General features: G+C 47.9%; 1 protein-coding gene across 2 annotated transcripts in view; it reads right to left on the reverse strand.

Annotated features, from left to right (window-relative positions):
* Positions 1 to 12,511: 12,511 nt before the first annotated feature.
* The window catches only part of ANKRD33B (ankyrin repeat domain 33B), a 101,546-nt gene continuing 94,381 nt past the window's right edge, over positions 12,512 to 19,676 (reverse strand). For both annotated transcript variants that reach the window (XM_069556075.1, XM_069556076.1), the window contains one exon: positions 12,512 to 19,417. In XM_069556075.1, the coding sequence (XP_069412176.1) occupies positions 18,588 to 19,417 (830 nt within the window). In that variant the 3' untranslated portion in view covers positions 12,512 to 18,587. The remainder of the gene's footprint in view (positions 19,418 to 19,676) is intronic.

Here is a 19,676-nt window from a genome sequence, read left to right on the forward strand (position 1 = left end):
GAATCTCAACCAAAACTACCCTCATAGAAGCATCCAGCATAATATCTGACCAAATATCTAGGCACTGTGGCCCAGTCAAGTTGACACATAAAATAGACCATCACAAGAGTTCATGGTAGTTCATTTTTCTTGGAATTCTTGGAGCATCATGGATCTGTTTTTACTTTGACCATGTGGCACCCTCGTGACCTTCTATCTAACACTGAAATTGCTCTTCTGAACAGACATGCTAAAATTCAATTAAGGGCATGCACGACAAGAGAAAATAATTTTTCCCTCATCTTCCCACTTAATCTTAAATATTATTACAAATCCAACTGCCATGCTTTAAAAAAAAATCCAATTTGTCAACAGGAAAAGAACCCACAGGATCTGATATAATAACCTGTTACAGTCTGGAGAAGATTTAGCACTCTATCCAGAAGCCCCGAGTGAGCTTTTTGATTGCAATGACAAGCATTGTCATTCTGTGCTGGCGAGGGTCACCTAAAAGAGTTCCACATTTTGTAGCACAAGGGCTCAGCTTCTGTGCAAATTAAACAGAAACCTGCTTGGGTCTTTCTTTGAACAGAGATGTATTGCAGGCTTTAGAGTATTAGTAAGGATCTTCATTATCTCAAGGGCAGTGGTTTTCACGGAGGGAGTGGGCAATGTCAGCCCCAGAGAACACTGGGTGGTGTCTGAGGATATATTTGGTTGTCACAGCAGGGGACTGGAGAGGAAGCCGAGATGCTAGCAGCTGAATCTTGTAGGTAGAGGCCAGGGATGCTCATAAAAGTCCTTCAATATTCAGGACAGCCCCTGAAACAAAGTATCCAGACCAAACATCAGCAATATGGAGGCTGGGGAACCCTGTTTGTTGGGTTCTCCTTGTTGTTCAGTTGCTAAATCATGTCCAAATCTTAGCAACCCCAAGGACTGCAGCAGCCAGACTTCCCTGTCCTTCACCATCTCCCGGAGTTTGCTCAAACTCATGTCCATTGAGTCGGTGATCTGTTCTTATAGTAATACGAGTAAACAATAAAAGGCAGATTCCCCTCATCCTGGAATCATGCGGCAGGGGGGAGGTACATGTGTGTCAGAGCCAGAGCACGTTTTGTGGAAGCAGCTGAAGTAACCCAAGCTTGTATGCTTTTCAGTCCCTGGAGCAAAAGATATCAAATTGCTATGATGCAGAGTCACTCCTGGGTGCAATGGAAAATTGTAGATAAAGCAAGCTTTTTCCTTGCTCGACACTGTAATGGCTGTTTTCTCAGTCATTGATACAAAGAAGAGTGGAGATCACGGTCTCTGGTTGGCTTCCCCGGCACTCTCCCTCAGGACAGGTGAGACAAATGCTCAGGCTCTTGGCTCAGCTGATTTAATAGCCTCAAAAGGAGGTCTAGAAACTTCTCTCCAAACCATGGCAGCCTGTTTTCCAAAATAGATCGTGTGTGTCTCAAGCTGATTCACCTCAGAGTTATCCTTACAAGCGGCGGAGGGGAAGACGGAAGCGGAAGAGGAAGGCGAGCGCCTGCGTCAAGCGAGCGGCCAAGCGTGATGTGGGGGAGGGGAGACCCGCATGGAGGCAAAACGCGCCTCGGCTCAGGCCTTTGTTCTCATCCTGTGTCCTTGTCTCCTGGCATAGTTCTCACCTCCAGCCCTCTGCAGCGCCTCCCACAAGTCCCTGTTTCTCTCACAGAAGGGCTAAGGCTAGGTGTGCACTTTTGGGAGCGTGGCCATTTTTTCCCCTTAAAGCTTACCACGCCGCCTAGATTCTAGACTAGGACTCGACGTCACCTAGACCCTAGACCTGGAATGCTGCCATCCTGTCCCTCCTTCGGTTCTGAAAGCGTTCAGTCACTTTGTTCTACTTTTAGCTGCACCCGGTACCTAGAGTGCCAGAGTACAGCAAAAGTTATGTAAAAAAAAAAAAAAAAAAGAAAGAAAGAAAGTCACTGCATGAGATGCAACAAGTCTGCAAGAGTCACGTGCTTTATCAGCAGACTCTCTCCCTTGGTGCTAAGGATGCTGATGCCGTTGTATATCAGTTGGCTAGAAACTCTCAGGTTCAGGCACTTCCAAAAAGCACGATTGGTCAGGCAGCCATCACTGCCCAGGAAGCCACGTGGAGCCACACCAGCCACTCAGTATGAATGAGCAGCGCTTTCAGTTAGGGGGAGATTCCTCTCAATGCTGGCCACCAAAATCCACAAGCCCCCAATATATCACACCGGAACCAGAAAGGCTACCACAGTGCTTGTGGTTCCCAGATCTTCTCAATCTACCTGCAGACTGGGAACCAGCGCACTGTGGGAGAACACCCGTCCTCACCCGATGGGACCAGCGTGAGAAACCCACATCTGGACAAGCGCCACCTGTCGGCCACGTACAAAGTGGACATAAGCGGGCAGATTTTAGGAGTCGGGCAGATTTTAGGAGTAGAAAGGATTTCTGAATGAAAACAATAACCAAAAAAGAGGAGAAAAAACCCATAAACAAAATCTAATAAACATGTTCGGGTAACCATAGTCAGGTTTCCATAAAGCATAATAAGGGAACCCCCTCAAATTACATAGAATGTCACATCATGTATATTTAACATCCCTAGGCTGATGCTAAGCCCATCGTGCCAGTGAAAAAAACTAAAAAAGTTCCCCATGTCCTTTTTGTTTTGGTTTCACAGCTAAAGCTTTTTCTGGCTTAATACTTAGTTTTTTTACTTTCATATGTTAAATTGGGCTTCCCTGGTGGCTCAAATGGTAAAGTGTCAGCCTACAATTCGAGAGACATGGGTTCATTCCCTGGGTCAGGAAGATCTCCTGGAAGAGGAAATGGCAACCCACTCCAGTATTCTTGCCTGGAAAATCCCATGGACAGAGGAGTCTGGTAGGCTACAGTCCATGGGGTCACAAAGAGTAGGATATGACTGACCGACTTCACTTTCATTTTCATGTTAAATTATTTAATTATCCTCATAGAGGTTCTTAACATATCAAAAAGATCTCCAAGGGGAAAAAAAAAAAACTTTCCTAGGAAACAACAGCAAAATCAAAGATTTTTATTTTGCAGGCACAAAACTGCAATATCTAAGAATGAAAACTGGTTTTATTTTCTTCAAGGACAATTAGATAAACTGAACATAAGAAGACATGATAAATGGGTACTTATTAACACTTTGTTTAAACTATATAATGGAGAAGGCGATGGCATCCCACTCCAGTACTCTTGCCTGGAAAATCCCATGGATGGAAAAGCCTGGTAGGCTATAGTCCATGGTGTCGTGAAGAGTCAGACACAACTGAGCGACCTCACTTTCAATTTTCATTTTCATGCATTGGAGAAGGTAATGGCAACCCACTCCAGTGTTCTTGCCTGGAGAATTCCAGGGACGGCTGAGCCTGGTGGGCTGTCGTCTATGGGATAGCACAAAGTCGGACACAAATGAAGCAACTTAGCAGCAGCAGCAGCAAACTATATAAGCTAAATCAAAGTTACTATTTTTCATAAACCAGAAAAGCATCCAAGTAGACAGATTACCCACAGGAAGAGATTCTGAGCCTAAATTAGTTATCATGATCACTACCATCACCATCATCACCATCACCACCATTATTGTCCCTCTCTCCCCCTTAATAAACACTTACTACTTACCAGGTACTCATAGCAAATCTGTTTGGTAGATGCTTTTATTATTGCTATTATGCAGATGAGGAAATTAAGACACGATGAGGCAAAATTTACTTAATTTACGTAACCAGTAAGTGGCAAAGACAAGATCGATCTAATGCCAAGTTCTATGCTCTTCACCACCAGTCTTTAAAGAGCAGAACACTCCACTGTCATTTCTACACAACCCATCCTCCACTATCTCATTCCCATCCCCACACTCTGACCAGCCAGTATGGCCCCCAGAGTTGGAGGAACAGTAAGGTCCTCTGCTTGTCAAACCCTGTTTGGCATCTCAGAGATGTTTAGTCGTGCTTTCAGGATGGGTAACCCTAAGAGAAGTTTGAAACGCATTCCTCCTGAAGGTGTTTGGACCAGATTGTGAAAGGGACTAAATCTTGAAAGACTAGATCTCACTTTCGATGCATGGAAATCCAGTACTAAATTCTCCCAGAGGCCTAGAGGTGGACCTCCTAGCCTGGCTTCACACAGGCTCTGGGGAGAAAGGCATCCTCAGGAACTATCCTTCTTCCTTTTCACCATCATTGGAAAGATGGTGACCCAGCCAGTATGGGACACCATTCTGGGCACTACAGACATCTCAGCAGTGAAGCCAAGCCCAGATCATAGAGTTCACTAGACCTCTTGAGAAACCTGTATGCAGAAGCAACAGTTAGAACTGCACATGGAACAACGAAGTGGTTCAAAACTGGGAAAGGAATACCTCAAGCTGTATATTGTCACCCTGCTTATTTAACTTATAAGCATAGTGCATGCATGCGTGCTAAGTCGCTTCAGTCATGGCCAACTCTGTGACACCCTATGGACTCCAGCCTGCCAGGCTTCTCTGTCCATGGGTATTCTCCAGGCAAGGAAACTGGAATGGGTTGTCATGCCCTCCTCCAGGGGATCTTCCCAATCCAGGGATCAACTCCACATCTCTTACATTTCCTAAATTGGCAGCCAGGTTCTTTACCACTAGTGCCACCTGGGAAGCCCAATATAGAAAGTACATCATGCAAAATGCCAGGCTGGATGAGGCACAAGCTGGAATCAAGATTGCCAGGAGAAAAATCAATAACTTCATAAATGCAGATGATACCACCCTAAGGGCAAAAAGGGAAGAGGAACTAAAGAGCCTCTTGATGAAGATAAAAGAGGAAAGTAAAAAAGCTGGCTTAAAACTCAGCATTCAGAAAACTAAGATCATGGCATCCGGTCTCATCTCTTCATGGCAAATAGATGGGGAAACAATGAAAACAGTGTCAGACTTTATTTTCTTGTGCTCACTGCAGATGATGACTGCAGCCATGAAAGAAAAACTATGACAAACTTAGACAGCATATTAAAAAGCAAACACCTTACTTTGCCAACAAAAGTCTGTTTAGTCAAAGCTATGGTTTTTCCAGTTGTCACATATGGATGTGAGAGTTGGACCATAAAGAAGACTGAGGGCTGAAGAACTGATGCTTTTGAACTGTAGTGTTGGAGAAGACTCTTGAGAGTCCCTTGGACTGCAAAATCAAACCAGTCAATCCTAAAGGAAATCAACCCTGAATATTCATTGGAAAGACCGAAGCATCAATACTTTGGCCACCTATTTGAAGAGTCAACTCGTTGGAAAAGACCCTGATGCTGGGAAAGACTGAGGGCAGGAACAGAAGGGGACAACAGAGGATGAGATGGTTGGATGGCATCACTGACTCAATGGACATGAGTTTGAGCAAATTCTGGGAGATAGTGAAGGATAGGGAAGTCTAATGTGCTGCAGTCCATGGGGTCACAAAGAATCAGATATGACTAAGCAACTGAACCACAAAGGCCATGAGTGCAGTGTGGCCCTGGGGACTAGGAGGTGGGTCACCTTTCCACCTTCTCAGAGACCATGCTCAGTCCAGGGCAGCTCACCAGAACTGGGGCTCACAGAGGGTCTGAGCTGAAGGGCTCTGGTCTGATTCTCCCTGGGGAGGATATGAGCACCCAGAAGGCCTTGAAAACCCCTGTCTCACCTTATCCTCAGCACAGGCCTGATTATGTTGATCTGCCTTTCATGGAGAGTCACTGGGGTGCTGAGAGACATTCCTGATCAGGAATGGAGGCAGAGAAGAGACAGAGAATGCCTGAGGACAGTCAGTCAAGGTCACCAGCACACAGTCTGTGCTCAGAGTGGCCCCCAGCACCCCTCTGCCTGGCGGTACCAGGCAGGGTGTGGAGCATTCACACGGGGACCTGTTGTTCTGTAGGAAAATGACTGTCCTGCCAGCATCACAGCGAATATGCCGCAAAGCCAGGACCAGACCCCTGTCTGTCTGTCTCCAAAGACCTTTCCCCATACAGCTTAGGACCTGCCTGTCTCTGTTTGGTTTAATTAAGCAAGCCAAGCGTCTTCTTCCCCGTATGCTTTTCTGGGAGGAGAGCCAGGCTGTGTCTAATGACGCAGAGCATTTTCCATGTTGCTGTTTCTATGGAGCTGATGTAGCTGGTTTTCACATTCATCACATATCTTCCTAGTTAAACACCAGCGCCCCCATCAATTCAGTTCAGTTCAGTTCAGTCGCTCAGTGGTGTCCGACTCTTTGCGACCCCATGAATTGCAGCATGCCAGGCCTCCCTGTCCATCACCAACTCCCAGAGTTCACTCAGACTCACGTCCATCTAGTCAGTGATGCCATCCAGCCATCTCATCCTCTGTCTTCCCCTTCTCCTCCTGCCCTCAATCCCTCCCAGCATCAGAGTCTTTTCCAATGAGTCAACTCTTCTCATGAGGTGGCCAAAGTGCTGGAGTTTCAGCTTTAGCATCATTCCTTCCAAAGAACTCCCAGGGCTGATCTCCTTCAGAATGGACTGGTTGGATCTCCTTGCAGTCCAAGGGACTCTCAAGAGTCTTCTCCAACACCACAGTTCAAAAGCGTCAATTCTTTGGCGCTCAGCCTTCTTCACAGTCCAACTCTCACATCCATACATGACCACAGGAAAAACGATAGCCTTGACTAGTTGGACCTTTGTTGGCAAAGTAATGTCTTTGCTTTTCAATATGCTATCTAGGTTGGTCATAACTTTTCTTCCAAGGAGTAAACGTCTTTTAATTTTATGGCTGCAGTCACCATCTGCAGTGATTTTGGAGCCCCCAAAAATAAAGTCTGACACTGTTTCCACTGTTTCCCTGTCTATTTCCCATGAAGTGATGGGACCAGATGCCATAATCTTCGTTTTCTGAATGTTGAGCTTTAAGCCAACTTTTTCACTCTCCACTTTCACTTCCTACAAGACCTTTTAGAACTAACACCCAAAAAAGATGTCCTTTTCATTATAGGGGACTGGAATGCAAAAGTAGGAAATCAAGAAACACCTGGAGTAATGGGTGAATTTGGCCTTGGGATACAGAATGAAGCAGGGCAAAGACTAATAGAGTTTTGCCAAGAAAATGCACTGGTCATAGCAAACACCCTCTTCCAACAACACAAGAGAAGACTGTACACATGGACATCACCATGTGTCAACACTGAAATCAGACTGATTATATTCTTTGCAGCCAAAGATGGAGAAGCTCTATACAGTCAACAAAAACAAGACCAGGAGTTGACTGTGGCTCAGATCATGAACTCCTTATTGCCAAATTCAGACTTAAATTGAAGAAAGTAGGGAAAACCACTAGACCATTTAGGTATGACCTAAATCAAATCCCTTATACAGTGGAAGTGAGAAATAGATTTAAGGGCCTAGATCTGATAGATAGAGTGCCTGATGAACTATGGACTGAGGTTCATAACATTGTACACAAGACAGGGATGAAGACCATCCCCATGGAAAAGAAATGCAAAAAAGCAAAATGGCTGTCTGGGGAGGCCTTACAAATAGTGCCCCATCAACAGCGTCTTAATCAGCAAGGTCCCAAGAGGCACTGGTTGCCACCCACCCCAGCCCCCTCACTGATGGGAAGCCACAGATGGCAGGTCTGTTCCTCGATGCCTGGGCAGATGACGTAACGGGTGGGTGGCTGCCCCGGGTGTGTTTCCAGCTTCCTCCAGGTCCTGCTCATCACTATTCTTGCCTGGAGAATTCCATAGACAGAGAAGCCTGGAGGGCTACGCTCCATAGGGGTTACAAAGAGTCAGACACGACTGAGCAACTAACAATTTCACTTTTCAGCTGTCACCAGACTTTTAGTCTCCGGATAGAAAGGCTTGTTGGGTCATGGGTGTGGCCTCTATAAAGTCAAGGAGCTTTCAGAGCCAATGGGAAGCCAATGGGTGGGTGTGGAGATGGGGCAGGAGAAGGGTCAGAGTTCAGAGCTCTACTTACTTAACTTGGAGTCTGAGCTTTTATGCTAAATGAAGTAAGCCAGACAGAGAAAAATATATATATTCTCACTTATATGAGGAATCTTAAAAACCTAACTCATAAGATACAGAGAAGGGACTGGGAGTTGCCAGAGGCAGGATGTGGAGGGTGAATGAAATAGAAGGGGGTCAAATGATACAGATTTCCAGCTGTAAAATAGTAAGTCTCGTAAGTCATGGGATGTAATGGACAGCTCAGTGACTACGGTTAATAATACTGTATTGCATATTTGAAAGTTGCTAAGGTAGTAAATCTGAAAAAAAAAATCTCATCACAAGAAAAAAAACAGATACGTGTATGTAGTGATGAGTGTGAACTAGATATGGTAGTGATTGTTTTGCAAAAACCCTGATGCAGGGAAAGATTGACGGCAGAACGGGGCGGCAGAGGATGAGATGGTTGGATGACATCACTGCCTCAATGGACATGAGTTTGTGCAAACTCTGGGAGATAGCAAAGGACAGGGAAGCCTGGCACACTGTAGTCCATGGGGTCGCAAAGAGTCGGATATGACTGAGCGACTAAACAACGACGATGGTGAAGCATTATGTTGTACACCTGAAAGCGATGTAAAGTTTTATGTCAATTATGTCTCCATTTTTAAGAAAGAAAAAAAATTTGTCTGGGTACATGAGGTCTTCAGTGCCGACTCCACACCCAGATAGAAACACCCACCACCTGGACTGGTGCCCAACAGGAGTCGGCAGGCTTTCAGAGTCAGAACTTGAGGCTTTGTGGGCACTTGGCCAGTGTCATGGCTGCCCCACTGTGCCGTAGAATAAAAGCTTCCGTAGACGACATGTCGCTGAGTGAGCGAGCTGGGCTTCAGTACAACCACACTTGCAGAAACAGGTGGTGGCTGGCTTTGAACTGTGGGCCACTGAGGCTAGAGGTGGTGGTCAAGGTCACAGCTAAAGATCAGCAGCCTCTAGCTGGTGTTTAAAGCCAGGGGCCATTGAGGTGCCCAGGCAGGGATGCAAAGAATGGTTCTCAGGATGGAGACCTGCTTCTAGCCTTCAGGGGTAAGTGGGGGCTGGCAGGGGTTGGCAGAGAGGATGGCCACGACATGGCGCCAGTGGTCAGAGAGGTGCGGCAGAGCGTGTGTGTGTTGAGGAAGCGCCCAGCCGGGGTGCTGAGTTAGGGAGGATGAACACCCTGGCTTTCAGCATCTCTGACACATCCACTGGGTGGTGCAGATTGAACTGTGGCCCCCAAAAGGACTTACCCCAAGCCCCTGTGCTGTTGTTGCTGTTCAGCAGCTAAGTCGTGTCTGACTCTTTGCGACCCCAGAGACTGCAGCACCCTGGGCTTCCTTGTCCTTCACCGTTTCCTGGAGTCAGCACAAACTCAAGTCCCTGTGAGTGTGCCCTTAGCTAGAAATAGGGTCTTTGCACATACGCTTAAGTTGCAACGAGGCCACACTTGCTTAGGGTGAGTGGCTGCTAATCCAATGACTAGTGGCTGTACATAAAGGGGGAGATGTGGACAGACTCAGAGAAGGAAGCCGCCATGTGGTCATGAGGCTGCCGCAAGCCGAGACTGCTGGCAACCACCAGGGGCTGGAAGAGGCAAGGAAGTACCCACCCGTGGAGCCTTCAAGGGGGCAGGCATGGGAGATTTTGATCTTCTGCCCTTCCGAACTACTAGGGGACGCATTTCAGCTGCTTGAAGCCATCCAGGTAACCTGTTATAGAAATCGCAGGAGAATAATCCAGGGACAGCCTGAGAAGCTCTTTCTGACAGTTTTCCAAGTGGTGCTGATGCTGGCGGCCTCGGGAGCCCTGGCCTTTGGAGCATCATTGCTTTATGTAACTGCAGACGCCCATCTGCAGGCTCCAGGAGAACACAGGAGTTTCCCAGATATCACAAGAGCCACCTGGCCTGATACTAGGACCAGGGGTGTGTGAAAAGGAAAAGTGAGTGAAAGTGTCAGCCGCTCAGTGGCATCCAACTCTTTGTGACCCCATGGACTATAGCCCGCTGGGCTCCTCTGTCCATGAGATTCTCCAGGCAAGAATACTAGAGTGGGTTGCCATGCCCTTCTCCAGGGGATCTTCCTGATCCAGGGATTGAACCCAGGTCTCCTACATTGTAGGCAGATTCTTTACTGCCTGAGCCACCAAGGAAGCAAGAGCGTATAGAGTCAGAGAAACACAGACTGGGGCTCAGGACAGGCCCAGTATGTGCACAGCAGTGGGAAGGAGAAGGCAGGAGTTTTTGCTTTTCTGACCCCCAACCTCTGACCTCTCACCTCACAAAGGACATCATACGCTTCAAACAAGGGAGCCCCATTGCAATGGGGCTTGGTCAGGAAGGATGGCCAGTCTGCAGCTTTCAACCATCACTCAGGTTAGAAGGTAAAAACTGGTCCCCCAAACCCCATGGGCAAGAAGTGGGGGGACCGTGGGATGGCTCACGGACCCCTCTACCCAGAGAGTGGGGACATTTGGCAGCCTTCTTCACAATAGGGTGGCAACCTCCCCACCACAACCCATATTCCCAAACCCTCCTATCTCTGGTGGCCCAGAGAGGAGCCCTCCTGGTCCATCTTCTCCACTCAGTTCTTGGTCCTATTAAAACTTCTTTTTCCAAACCATGAAAAGCTGACATCGTATCCTTGCAGCTACATGACTTCTTGATTTTGTGTTTTAAACAATGCTTTTGAAATAGCAAGGTGGATTTGCATTTCATTTATATACTTATAATTTTTTTATCCAGAAAAATGCATCAACATTTTGTTCAGCTTTGGGGGTTTTTAAGTGAGAGCAGTGATGAGCTTGGGCAGGATGAACAGGCAGGCGATGAGAGGTGGGCAGGGTGGTCCTGCCACAGGGACAGTGGTTCCCGGGGGACAGGGAGCTGTGGGCGAGCTGACAATTTACCTGAGCCATCTGCACATCAAAGTATTCTGTCAGCAGACTGGGGGGTTTCCGGGTCACCGTTCATGTCCTTGGCTGGAAACCAGCCTGGTCGTCATTATGGGAGACAGCAGGGACGACCTGCTGGGAGCCAGTGATCACATGAAGGGCTGCATGCAGAAGCTCTTGAGGAACTCAAGGGCCAGGACTTCTTGACCGCAGGACTGCCCAGAGCAGAGGCACTGGTCCTGGGGCCTGGCCAGCGGACGGGAAGAACATCCCTGGAATACCGTGCCTTACGGCCATCTCTCACCCCTCCTCATTCTCCCAGTCACCACCCCGCAACCCCTCCCTGGAGCCTCATGATGCTGGAAGAAGGTTCCATGAGCAGGGTCAGTGGGGAGAATAAAGACCGCCTCTCTCACTTTCATGTCAGCTCACAAATTTCCTAACAAGGAGGGTCCTTTGTATATTGAAAATCCTTGGACTGCAAGGAGACCCAACCAGTCAATCCCAGAGGAAATAAGCCCAAGTATTCGCTGGAATGATTGATGATGAAGCTGAAACTCCAATATTTTAGCCACCTGATGTGAAGAACTGACTCACTAGAAAAGACCCTGAGGCTGGGAAAGATTGAAGGCGGGAGGAGGAGCGACAGAGGATGAGATGATTTGATAGCATCACTGACTCGATGGACATGAGCTTGAGCAAACTCTCAGGGAGAGGGACAAACTCTCAAGGACAGGGAAGCCTGGCAGTCCATGGGGTTGCAGTCAGACATGACTTAGCGACTGAACAATAACAACAATATATACTTATATATAAATTATACACACACACATATACACACACACACACACACACATATATATATATATCTGAATCACTTTGCTGTATACCTGAAACTAATGCAACACTGTAAATCAACTAATAAATAAACACCCATGTAAGTGTATTTCTAGAAAGATGCACAAGTGTCTGAGGGACTGCCCTGAGGGAGCTTGAGTCATTTTTCATCCTTTATTGTATTTGGTGGACTTCTCTTGTTTTTGTGCATTACTTTTTTAGCTGTTAAAAGAAAATGAAATTAATTAATTCTTTAAAAAGCTTTCCAGGGATGTGTTTTGGATAAAGAAAAGAAACTAAAATGCATTTATGCTGTACCACTTACATAAAAGAACACATATAAAAATAAAACTACATTGCTATTTCTATATAGCTGTTGTTCAGTTGCTAGCTCATGTTTTACTCTTTGAAACCCCATGGACTGCAGCTCATCAGTCTTCCCTGTCCTTCACTATCTCCTGGAGTTTGCTGAAATTCATGTCCTTTCAGTCGGTGATGTTATTTAACCATCTCATCCTCTGTCTCCCCGTTCTCCTCCTGCCCTCAATCTTTCCCAGCATCATGTAAATAAATACAGAGGGACATGGCTGAAGGAAGCCTCCCTACCAGTGGGCACTTCTGAGAAGAGGCAGGATGCAAAGAGATTATTTTCACATGTAAAAAAAACTTACCTTTGAGATACAATGTGAAAAATTAAAGTGTGTCAGATGAAGGAAGTACACACCCACTTTGATAAAAATGAGTAACATTAAAAATACTGGTATCATAGTATCATTTCCTAATTTATACACACTTAAGTTTATCCCAATAGAACACTGTTGTACCATAAGACTGTTTATTTCACAAGTGATTTTTAATTCTGTAGCCACAGTTTTACATGACCACATCTTGTTATACTTTTTAAACTTTAGATACAGAGTTTGTTAGAAGGTAAAGGGAAAGACACATTCTTTCTGCTGAACAAATATATCCCATCTAACTTAAAGATGATTAACCTTTTGGATATCAAGAATTGAAATGGGTGGGGTCACCTTTATTTGTAGGTCCCCAAATAGCCCTGAGGTCTAAATAGGAAAATATCTTTTATAAACCGTAACAAAACTCTCACCTCAAAATAAAACGCTATGAAATTTACACAATTATATCCTTATTCAACATTTTTACAATATCCAGAAACCTACCAGATTTTTAGAAATGACAATGAAAGTAGTTTTACATTCAGAAAACAAAGCTTATACCAACATGACATAACCTGAAACCTGGCCCCTGTGCAGAGTGCACGCAATTCTTCACCACCCTTGTTAAAGACACATATCGTCAGACACCCAGCGTGTGCCAGGCAGAACGAGGGTTTGAATGAAAAGGATTCCAATGAGATTTGCCTTGCCTGTTTGTTTCAATGGGCTCTATTACTCAAATTCCCTGGGATGTCCTAAAGGTTCACAGGGTTACTGGTAACACTGCCAGGTTTCTAGCATCCTTTTCTAGTTTTCATCCAGTTTTGAAAGAGCTATGCGGTTCCAAACCAGCTTCCAGAACGTCTGCTCAGAAACTGGTGTTAAAGTGCTTCAATGCGACCTCCCAAAAATCTGATAAAGCATCAGCACAGGCCACTGCTGGGCCTGCCTGGGTTCATTTAGTTTCTCATCCACATTTTCTTCAAGAGTAGGAGAAAAATGTCCCATTATCATGAAGTGATTCTCTCAAAAACCAAACAGCATGAGCAATGATCAGTTAGCGCATCTCAACACTTGGACAGACTCGGGAAATTCTCAGAGCCTCCGCAGGGTACAGTTCTGCTTCTCAGGTCAGCCTGATACCGAACCATCTGTGACCCCGGGCTTCATGCCTGGTGGAGTTCCCCCCAAGAATCCCCTCTGGATTCTGCCACTCCGTGCCAGGGACGCAGCCAACAGCAGAGAGGACCCAGGCCTGGCTACACAACCTTGTCCAGGAGCCGCCCAGGCCAACACCACCGTCCAACAAGGACACCTGGGTGATGACACACTGGTTGTGTTCTGTGCCACACTGGAAACACTTGAGGGATCCCGGTGGGGGGTCTTGGGCTGTCTCATCCTCAAATACACTAGGTCATAGCTGACATTCCCTGGGAGCTATAGTGGCAGTCCCCTTCGTGAGCACAAAACCCGAACTCCTTCCAGTGTGTGTGTGTATGTGCGCGCGTGCACTCACATCACATCACACGCCTCCACTTGCAGCTGAGAGCCGTCAGACCACTGCAGGGCTTGCCTTTCACAAGAGCCTTATTTCAGGCTGGGTCAGGGGAAGGAGAGATTGAACAGCAGCCATCTCATTCAACTGAGTTCCTCAAAAATGAGCTAAATCAAACCAAGTTGTGGTGGTTTTGGGAGATGGGGCGATTTTGTTTTTCTATTTCTTAAAAAAAAAAAAATTTCCAGTGGACTTTTTCTTAGCTGCTGATTTTAAGTGTTAATGAAGACACACGAATTCAAGGGCACATCCCTGAGCCGCTAACACAAGAGTTGCCCAGAGGTTTGAAACAAATTCTCCAAGCTGGAGCAGGCAGCGCAACCAGGGTTTCAGGAAGAGCTGTTTTGTTGCAAGTTTTTTATAGCAACAGCCTCCCCACCACCGCCAGCACACCATGGTCACAATTATGTATCAATTTATGTATCAATGCCAGTTGTCCAGGTGAATGGGACTTTGTTGTCTAATAGCTCCTGATGGATCATCTCGCTTTCCTTCGCAAGAAGACATGGTCCCCCAGGCCTGACTGAAAGGGGCTCGGTGTGAGCCTGCTGCCCAGAACAGCAAGGACCAGACACACAGACCAGAGTCATGAGGGGTCCCATGAGCCGAGCACTCATAGCCAAGGGCAGAATCCAAACAGTTCTCCATGGGGCTCATGAGCGTGGGTGGCATGTTAGAATGTCCCCAAATACTTAAAAAGTGCCAGCATTTGACAAAAGACAGTTGCAACGAGAAGCTTACAATAGTTCCTGATCAATCTCAGCACTGCAGGGAATACCTGCATCGTATTGGATATCAGGACAGAAGATGAAATAGCAAAGGGTCCCAGGTGAGCCTGGGACTAGGGCTCATTTTGCAGAGCAAGCTGGGACGAAGGATGCAGAGATGGTCTTCTGTCTTAATGTAGTGTGGGTCAGGGGGGAAAACTGTGCCCCTGCCAGAGGCTGTAGGTCACAGATCAGCCCTTCTTCTTAGTCTTGGCTCTTCATCCATCCCTCAGGAGTGCATCTCTTCATAATAATTGGGTACCTGTGACTCTTCCTGGAGACCGCACACTCTGCATCCAATTCAGGACGTGGTCTGGCCCCACCTCGTGGGATTCAGTCTCAGAGTCTCATCTCCACTCAGTGGACCTTCCAGAGACCTAGCTGGCCACTGACGGAAGTGGGCAGAGGCAGCTTGGACTGGCCTGCCCCCTCCCCGCACCCACAAATCCCACTTTCCAAGTGACATCACAAACTCGACCCTCCACCGCAGAAGGAGCGAGTCGCAGGAGGGCCGGAAGTTGAGATGACGACCTAGTGCAATTTCCAAGCCTATTTCTGAGGCTTCTGGTGCCGCCAGGAGCCCATGGGGAGGCGCAGCAGAAAAAAGTCACAAAGGTTCATAATGTTGTGCATTGCATTCCTCGGGTGTAGCCAAAGACATGGAAGGTCTCTGAACACCGCGGTCATTCCAGCTTTTCCCTCCCCTCTCCCAGCAGTGAGCCTGGCACGGGGCTGACTGTAGAACATGTGATTCACGGGAGCAGAGGGAAAAAACCGTCCTCACACCACACACGCAGGTATCAGACGGGGAGGAACCAGTTCTAGAGGTAAAATCGATGGGCAGCCCATCTGTGTTGTCACAGCCACCTCTTCGTACACAGAGGTTGAGTTTTTTTTTTTTTTCTAAATACAAGGGTTCGCTTCCATGAGAGGCAACTGAGAGGCCCTGTGAAGTGATTTCACGTCCACTCCAAAGCCATTTCAGCCGCCAAAGTCCCGAGTTTCTAAGAATCAAGAAGTCTCAATGGGAGGGGTGATTCCCAGGCATCGCCCTGGGGAAAAAGCAGCACTGACATTATCTTAGAAATATTTCTTCTGTCTAGTGTGATAACAACTCACTCAGATGCTAAAAAGTATTAAAACATACTTCACCTTTCCTCCTAACTCTATTTATATATAAATCCCTGAGAAGGTACCTGTCAAGTTGAAATTCACTATTTACAGTTAATAAACATCAGGAGTGCAAAGCAGACACCGGATCCTCCTTGTTCTGTGCAGCAGGGCGGTGCTCTGATCTCTCAGGTGAAGCTGCAAGTCGCTTCTGACTCTTCGCGACTCCATGGACTATACAGTCCATGGAATTCACCAGGCCAGAATACTGGAGTGAATAGCCATTCCCTTCTCCAGGGGAATCGTCCCAACCCAGGGATCGAACCCAGGCCTCCCTCATTGCGGGCGGATTCCTTACCAGCTGAGCCACCAGGGAAGCCCCATCTGTCAGGAGAGCAAGCTAAATCTCCCTCCCTAAATGGCAGAAAGGTGGTGGGTGGGGCGGAATTCTGCACAAAAGCAGCAGGTGAAATCTGCGGTCCATTCACTCTTGAGTGTCTGGAGGGCACGATGCGGCAAGTCATCAGGGACACTGTCGATCTCCCACGACTCCACCACTTTCTGCTCTTTTTAGACCTCTGAGTAGTGGCGCCAGGGACGATCAAGGCATTTTAGCAAAATCTGGAGCAGAAGATAGGCAGAAAACAGAAAGAATAAGGAGGCAAAAGGGCCAGCAGGGAACTTACATGGTGACAGAGCTGGGGGGGGTGCACTGCCCGTCGGTGCCCCCGTCCCTGATCGACACTGGAGGAGAGGGAGGGGTGAGCCCTTGGGGAGGAAAGTGCAGCCAACCATTCAAAGCAACCAAAACATATCAACACAAAACATGGTCTTACTGGCCCATCAGGGAGACAAGCCGTGTTTCTCTCCACCTCGGGGGCCAGCACTCATCTCATCCAAAGGCACTTGGCCAAACCAAACTCTTAGGCTCAAGGGTGACCCACAGCCAACCACATCAGTGATGTTCAAAGCGGGTCCAGACCTCTGGGCCATTCTTCTTGGGCCCTTCTGGAACTAGGGAGGAATCCACTAAAATCTGACTTTAAAAGAATGATTATCGTCACATCTGCCTCCCATTAGCCTGGGTGCAGCCTGATGGTCTGTTCATCGAGGGTTTTGGAGAGATGAGTGTAAAATGCTCAGTGTCTGATAGTGGGGGGTGGGGGCAGGAGGAGGGACAGCCAGTGCCATGCCGCCCAAATCACGAGATGGATGGGCACTCGTCACCACATGGCCAGGGAGCACAATTTCCCCTGTGAATCCAGAGACAGAATAAATGGCTTCCCACTGGTCTGCAATATTTTAAATCTATGGCTTATACGCAGGATAATATTTAAATAAAGTGCTGTTGGTAGTGCATATGTGAAAGATACTCTGCAACCCAGAGAGCCAGAGATTCATTAGCATTTCTCAGCTTTTTGGAGATACAAGTATGGACAGAAAACTCCCACGGAGCGCTCAGGGCCTGGGGCATACCACACCCATGTGCTGCCAAAGTTCCCGAATCTTGGCAAGTCTACAAAGCCTGCATGAGGAGGAACTGAACATCAGGGGCTTTCATCAAAGGAAAAATAAAATTCCACACCAGGTATCTGTCAGAATTGAGTCGGGAGGAGGAAGCAACCCAGCTCACTCCAGGAGAATTTGCCAAAAACATGTTTGCTTAACATTCAGCTCTAATCCCTATTTCTCAAAAAATGTATGGCCCACCTGTCAGTAGTTTGCAGAACTCTACACTTTTAGCGTCTCTTTTTACATCTTAAGGATATTTTAATTCAATTGTCTAAGAGCACATAACTTAATTTTGTACTTCTAGTAATAATTTATTAGAGTTGCCCCCATTTTCTTAAACACTTTTTTTCTATTTTTGAGTATGTTCAAGACTTTATATGCAGATTATCTAAAACCCCTTGCTTAAAATGAGCTGAGTTCTAGCAATACATACACTCTTCTACACAGTCTCATACTTTGACAATTGGGCTTTCTTCATTTTTACCACTGGATGGAAAAGAGAGCTTCAGAAATTAAAGGTAATTTGACTCCTCTGTCTTACTTGATTATTTTGCCATAAAGCAAATGGCTTTATCCAATAGAAATCTTCCACATCACTTAATCCAAATAAGGACGTGTGGTGCTTTTGAGCACCCCCAAGGAGATGGAAAGGCAAAGCCCCCCAATAAAAAAAGCAAAAGGGGGCCGACAGGAGGAGAATGCCACAAATTCTATGTGAAACAGAATAGAGATAGCACAAATAATTATTGCTAGAAACAGTATTTTAAACAAAGGGTCTTCAGACAAATGCATTAAGACCGTCATAAATATTTACAAACAGCCTTGTCACTGGTCAAGTGCTGTAAGTCTGATCATAACTGAAAAATACAAAACTATACAGAAAATGTCCTTTGGATAAACTGGTCTTAAATTTTTCTGCACTGAGGTTCTAAGGGGGGCTTCTCTGCTGGCTCAGTGGTCGAGTTTTAGGTAGAATGCCCACTACGAATACTGATTGCTGGGGGAACTGGTTTCAGGCGATTCAATTAGGGCTTGGCCCAGTTCACTCTTGAGTGCAGCCTGAACAAACAGGAACGTTTTCTGGGCCGCGAAGGGAGGCTGTGCACCCTGGGAGGTGTTGTGCGTAAAACGCAAGGGCGGGGCGGGGTCGCACACTTCCAGGGAGGACCGCACCCAGCGCCCCGACGCCTTCCCCAGGGCTCCCGGCAGTTTCGCATGCCCGGCCGGCGGGCTCTGCGTCCTGCCTCGCCCCCGCGCGCCGGACACACCCCCCTCACGTCCTTTTTCTCCAGGACGACGTCCGCTTTTCCTTCTGCGCGGCGGCCAGCCGCTGCTTCTCCGCCTCCTCCGCCTTCCGCTTCTCCTCCTTGGCCTCCTTGTACCGCCACTTGGGCAGCTGCAGGTGGCTGCTGTCCTTGGTGCTGCCCCGGGCCGCCCGCTCGGGCTGGAAGGTGGGCGCGGGCGCCTTGCTGACACGCACCTTGGGGACGGTCACGCCGGGCCGCACGCTGCTCCGCCGCAACAGCTGCAGGGGCAGGAGGCTGGCCCTCCGGGGAGCGGCCGGCGGCTGCGAAGACGCGAGGCCGGCTCTGGGGGCCTCCTCTTTGGAGACCCCCACAGCCTGGGAAGTCTGGGATTGTGGCTCGGGGCCCTCCGCCTTGTCCCTTTCCTGGGCTTGCGTGTCCGGATCCCCTCGCGATGCCAGGATCTCCTGCACAGCCAGCCGCCTTTTGCCCACACAGGGGGGGCTCTCGGGGCACACGGTCTGGCAGACGATGGCCACGGCAGGGCTGTAGAGGCTCGTGGTCATCTTGACCATGTGGTCCAGGGCCCCCCCATCCTCCAGGCCTTGGCGCGAGCGGGAGGTCAGCGTGGACCGCACAAAATCCGTGAGCTTCTGCAAGCAGCTCTTGGATCCCGCGGGCTTCTGACCCGCTTCCAGGGCCAGTGGCAGCTCTGGCTTGTACTTTTCCCCAAACTGCTCCGGGCAGGGTCGCTCCAGTAGCCTCTGGATGAGCCGAACCGCTTCAAACCGTCCGGTGTAGGTAGCCCACTCCTGGGAGGACATCCCCCGGCGGGAGTCCCTGGCGTGGACATCCGCCCCTGAAAACCAGAAAGAGAAAACAGGAATGGGTGGGTGCAAGCAGGCCTTTTCCTTTCCACAGACAGAAAACAAAAGACACAGAAGACGGAGACAACCGCCTCTGCCTTGGAGCTGGGCCACCTGATGAACCCACACCTGACTGTCACCTCCGGCATTTACTATTATAACACAACCCACCTTTAAGTGCCCGACTTCATGGTTTGTGCTGTGCTTAGTCACTCAGTTGTGTCTGACTCTCTGTGACTCCATGGACCATAG

Source organism: Ovis canadensis, chromosome 16 (genome assembly GCF_042477335.2).
Source record: "Ovis canadensis isolate MfBH-ARS-UI-01 breed Bighorn chromosome 16, ARS-UI_OviCan_v2, whole genome shotgun sequence".
Classification (NCBI taxonomy): Eukaryota; Metazoa; Chordata; class Mammalia; order Artiodactyla; family Bovidae; genus Ovis; species Ovis canadensis.